The sequence below is a fragment of the Chenopodium quinoa genome, unplaced genomic scaffold (genome assembly GCF_001683475.1).
Source record: "Chenopodium quinoa cultivar QQ74 unplaced genomic scaffold, ASM168347v1, whole genome shotgun sequence".
NCBI lineage: Eukaryota > Viridiplantae > Streptophyta > Magnoliopsida > Caryophyllales > Amaranthaceae > Chenopodium > Chenopodium quinoa.
Window position 1 is genome coordinate 538,897 of NW_018744072.1, and position 5,652 is coordinate 544,548.

The window sequence follows — 5,652 nt, forward strand, 5'->3', positions numbered from 1 at the left end:
TTTTCGAATATCAACTTTTTATAATTGTAGTTATTGATAATTAAAATTTTTATGATCAAAATTCTGTTTTGACATTGAATTAATATACGTATCCATTAAAATTGGGGCATTTATTTTGGAACAACAAAATTATTTATGGCTTTCTTATAATGGAATGAAATAAGATTTACTTAAATGCTCTTTTTGATTGGTCAATAATCCACATGTTACTACATCTTGACCATGGTATATGAAGTAAAAAAATTATATACGTGGAAATGGAAAGGTCCTCCAGCCATCATATATTGAATGCAATCATATTCCTTTCGGACTAAGTTATTTCTTTTGTACTTAGTGCAATCATTTGTCAAAATGTCATATCAACTCGTGTAAACTTTCTACTTGGATTGTGCTATTGTTCAAAAGCAAAAGTCCATTCAAAGATTATGGTCAATTCACAAGCACTTTCCACTAATAATTCAAAATGAATACTCCGTACATGATATACATTGAATTTAATTACTTTGCTATTTTCAATCGTTATCATTATCTTTTCATACTATTCCAATCATTTTTCACCAATGTAAACATTGAGTCATTGAATTTATCGTACATTAGATTAGTACTCCGATTTTATATTAAAATAAAAAACAAATTTTTTGAGATATTACTCTATAAACTAAATGAATTTGTAACAAAAAATACAACTCAAAGTATGAAAAGTATTCCACACGAGGATCCTGCACGAGTAAACACACCTATCTAATGAACTGCATGCAAATTAACCACGATATTATCTTAGTTCTTTAACGTCACTTTTATATATTTTGAGTTAACTTTTGATATTTTTAGAATTTTTTTGAAACCACTAACTATTTTCCAATAACTCTATAACAAATGTACAATATTTACTGCCTAATATATATATATATATATATATATATATATATATTTTAATGTTTGTGTTCATTATTCTTATCAAGCATTAAGAATTAAGACACACTAACGTTAGTGTTCTTCACCTTAAAATAATTATATTAAGTAAAAAATAATTTCAATTCATTAGTAAAAATTAATTTAGTTTATTAAAAGAAATAGTTTTAGTTTAGTAAAAATAAGTTATAATTAGTAAATATTAGTAATTTCAAAAATAAATATAAAAGAGAATCAGTGAAAACAAATTTTAATCTATAAAAAATAATTTCAATTCAGCAAAAATAATGTCAGTTCAAGAAATATTAGGTGAAGAGAACATGAGGTTCCCTATAGGGTTTCTCCTTTGGAAGATTTTTCAAGCCTCTATTGCTAGATTTTTTCTGCTTGTTTTTTTTTAAGGTTTTTCTTAACTCTTCTTCCTTTTTCTCTCCTTTTCGTTCTCCTCTTTCCTTCCTGGTCTCGGTTGTGAATCTTTGTAGGGAATTCTACTAGTACTCTTACTGCCTACCGATGATTAGCCCCAAAAACTTTTTAATCGCTTTGTATATGTAGATCCCATCCTTGAAATGATGGTTATTCTATTGTGTTTAATTACTTTTTTGTTCATCTAGTGAGGGTTGAAGGTCTAGAGTTTTATAATTTTCTTAAGAATCTAGAGGGTGTCATAAGTATTTTCGCCCAAACTACTATGCATAAGTGGATTTCTAGCCGAATTAGTACTAACTCATATATACATACATACATACATACATATATATATATATATATATATTATCAATGTGATTGTTGATCGAATCAACGATATAGTTAGTTCTAAGATGTTATGTACTTGTGTTAGAATTTTAGATTTTTTAGAATTTGTTTGTAAGTGTCGCTTAACTATCTTAATGTAATTTATTTTCTTACTGTAAAAAAAAAAATAAAAAAAATAAAAGGGTTAAGAGAACGGGGCTATTATAAAATATTTGGGAGAAATTTTAAGATTTTGAAAATAAAATTTAGTCACTCAATCCAATTTGTAAATTTTGGACAAGCTAGACTACATTTTAGATTTGACCCACTTATTTTTAGTTTCTTCACGTCAGTCAGTTTCTGAAATTGGGTCATGTTCAAGACCCAATTTTATATAATGGGTCAATTTTCAGGGTTTAAATGAACATTTACTATACAGATTAACATTCTTATGACTTGTGCTATATGGGGATTGGAGAGTGAGTGAGTGTGAGTCATTAAAATTGCAATACCGGCCCAAATATCAAGAAGGCCCAATAAATTGGGTTTTTCCTATTGGGTCATTCTAACAACAGTATCTATTACTGATTTACTTTTTCACAACATATTCAAATTCAGAATTCTTTTAGAATCTCCACCACCATCACCATCACCGGAAACCGCCACCATTACCACCGTCCGCTGCTCGTCTTATCTGCACTACCACCGAAAAGTTTCTTCCTTTATTTTTATTTCATTAAAGAATTGCTCTGGCGGTAGTTCAAAAGCCACTACATATTCTCTTAGAACAGAAATTTATTTCTTTATTACAATCATGTAAAACCATTAATCATTTTCACCAAATTCAAGCTCAAGTTTTTGTTAATGGGTTGGAATATAGTTACTATGTAGTCCCCAAAATCATTGCTCAAAGTGCGGTGTTGAAGCATGCTAGTTATGCACGCCAACTATTTGATAAAATGCCTGAACCAGATGATGTTTTTTATAATGTTATGTTTAAAGGGTACAGTCAAAATGGGATGCACAATGAAGTTATTTCTTTGTTTGGGAAAATGATGGAATCTTGTGTTAAGCCCAGCTGTTATACTTTTCCTATGGTTTTGAAGTCTTGTGGAAAGTTGTCTGCTTTGTGTGAGGGTGAGCAAGTTCATTCTGTTGTGTTGAAAAATGGGTTTAAGAGAAATCCTTTTGTGGGTAATACATTGATTGAGATGTACTCGGGTTCCGGTGAATTTCGACGAGCGTTTAAGGTGTTTGAGGAAATACCATTGAGAAATGTTGTTGGTTGGACTAATATGATCAGTGGATTTATTTTATGTGGGGATATGAAATTAGCTAAAGAGCTTTTTGACTTGGCTGTTGACAGAGATGTTGTGTTATGGAATACTATGATATCTGGCTATATTGATGCTGGAGATATGGAGAATGCACATAAGCTCTTTGATGTGATGCCGCGTAAGGATACGATGATGTGGAATACTATGTTGAATGGGTATGCGAACAGTGGGAATGTCGATGCTTGTGAGGAGTTGTTCGAAGTGATGCCAAAGAGAAATGTTTTTTCTTGGAATGGATTGATTGGTGTGTATGCAAATCATGGTTGTTTCGTTGAAGTTTTGACTACTTTCAATCGAATGTTGTCTGAGGCTGAGGTGCTTCCTAATCATGTAACCTTGGCTACTGTATTGTCAGCTTGTGCACGATTGGGTGCACTTGATTTAGGAATGTGGGTGCATGTTTACGCCCAGCGCATAGGATATAAAGAACACGTTTCTGTCGAAAATGCTCTGATGGACATGTATGCAAAATGTGGACGAATAGAAATTGCTAAAGCCGTGTTCAATGGCTTGGTTAAAAGAGATTTGGTATCTTGGAACACCATAATTGGTGGTTTAGCTATGCATGGTCATGCCTCAGATGCCTTAGCTTTATTTCATGAGATGAAAAATGCTGGGGTACAACCTGATGGAGTTACCTTTGTGGGTGTTCTTTGTGCCTGTACTCATATTGGTTATATTGATGAGGGTCTGGCTTATTTTCAGAGCTTGGCTGATTATTCCCTAAGCCCTCAGATTGAGCACTATGGTTGTCTGGTTGATTTATATTCCCGATCAGGTCATCTGATTGAGGCTCTTAATTTAGTAAAAATGATGCCCATGAAGGCAGATTCTGTTATATGGTCCTGTTTGCTAGGGGCCTCTAGGGTTTACAAAAATATGGAGATAGCTAAGCTGGCTCTCGAACATCTGATTGAGCTTGAACCAAGGAATCCATCAAACTACCTTACATCATCAAACATTTATGGAGATGCTGGAAAATGGGATTATGTGTCGGAGCTTAAAGTTGCCATGAGGGATACTAGATTTCAGAAAAAGCCAGGTTATAGCATGATAGAGATTCATGACAAAGCGGTCGAATTCTATTCATCAGATCACAGGCATCCCGAGATGGTAGAAATATATGTATGCTTGAGAAATTTATCCAAGATTATACAGTCACTAGGGTTCCAACCTGAAGATATGGACCTTGAGTAGGAAGGCTCGATATAACAGGGAATGTTATGATAGATGGGGAACAGGAGTTTGATTGAGTCTGCCACAAATTAGCTAGTTTTTCAAGCTCAAATCCATAATTTTTTTTTTGTTTTTTTATATAAACATTCTCGAGGAGAGTTCATAATACAGTATTTCATATCAGCATGGGCGCATGACATAATGTGTACATGATCCATCATTGACATTTATGATGGTAAAGTGTTTCTTGTTGATCTTGTAATAGCATCCTAGGTGGTTAAGTAAAAAAAAATCTGATACAGTGCCCCCATCAAATCTGGTGCTAAGCATACAGCAACTCTGATGTACTGATTGCTTATTGGTCTTAAATACTACATATTTTGAAGCAAAGCCATGTAACAATGTAAACATATTATTTGGAAAATTCTGCTCCCGGAAGGCTGAGCATCCACTGTAATTCTAACTACAATTTCTCAGTATAAAGTCGATGGTCAGATGCTAATTTCTTTGCTTGCAAGGATTCTTGTGATTTCCCATTTTTGTGTAGATCTGTCTTTGCTATTCTCTGACTTTTTGTTGTGAAAATTTACCAAACATCATCTATTCAGCATACCTATCGCTTCATGAAGAAACCTGCCTTCTCCAGGCTATCACCTCTTGAGATAGTCCCTTTCCAGTCTCTTCTTTCCCACCCCTCTCTTCAAGGCATGCTTCCTGGCTGATTTAATGCCCTCAACCTCCTCTTTATACCACTGTTCACCCTAACTATGGAGGCCTTCCCAACCCTCCTAACTCATCCTCTGCCACTCCAACAATCCCTTTCCATATGCCTCGTATTTCCTCAAAGATAGTAAAAGAATGAAAGTTGATTTTACTACTTTAATCAACATTAACAGTTTCCCCGTCTTTTCTTCCTTCCTTCCTTAAGAGAAGATCTTTTAAAAGTTACAGTCAAACACCTGCTTGTAATGTCTTCTTCCGCCTTTTTGAGGACAATTAGCCTGTTCCTTCTTCCCTGAATTTGAATCCATTCCCTTTCCTCAAGCATGCATTAAATAAGCAACTCTTGTTCCATTCAATTTGAAATCATATTAATGTACGACATCTCTCCAAGTCTTTTTGATCTCAACGTCTGTAGTGTTAGTATCCACCACATTTTCTAGACCATGTTAGACTGTTAGTAAATGACAGGCTAGATTTCAAGACCATATACACTATATAGTGACCATAAGTCCATAACTATTACTGTGAAAATAAGACTTGATAGCCATTCATGAAGTTTGATTACATAATGCATGTGTTTGGTGTGTGAATAATAACATTATGTAGATTAATTTTTCCAATTGTTGTTTGCTTTTGGGCTACATAGCAAATTGATTTTATAGCCTTAGTCGTGCTCAAAATGGACATATTGCAACTTGTCATCAAAAGGTAAGGTTTTTGTTTGCTTTTCTTTTCTTTTCTTTGCTTGCTATGTGGTAAGAAATGACCA

The 5,652-nt window shown here is 33.7% G+C and overlaps 1 protein-coding gene across 1 annotated transcript; it reads left to right on the plus strand.

The window, feature by feature from the left end:
- Positions 1–2,112: 2,112 nt before the first annotated feature.
- On the plus strand, positions 2,113–4,759 carry LOC110691281 (pentatricopeptide repeat-containing protein At1g08070, chloroplastic-like). The gene is made up of 2 exons (XM_021868203.1): positions 2,113–2,126; positions 2,390–4,759. The coding sequence occupies exons 1-2, from the start codon at positions 2,113–2,115 to the stop codon at positions 4,179–4,181; spliced, it is 1,806 nt and encodes a 601-aa protein (XP_021723895.1). The 3' UTR covers positions 4,182–4,759.
- Positions 4,760–5,652: the final 893 nt, after the last annotated feature.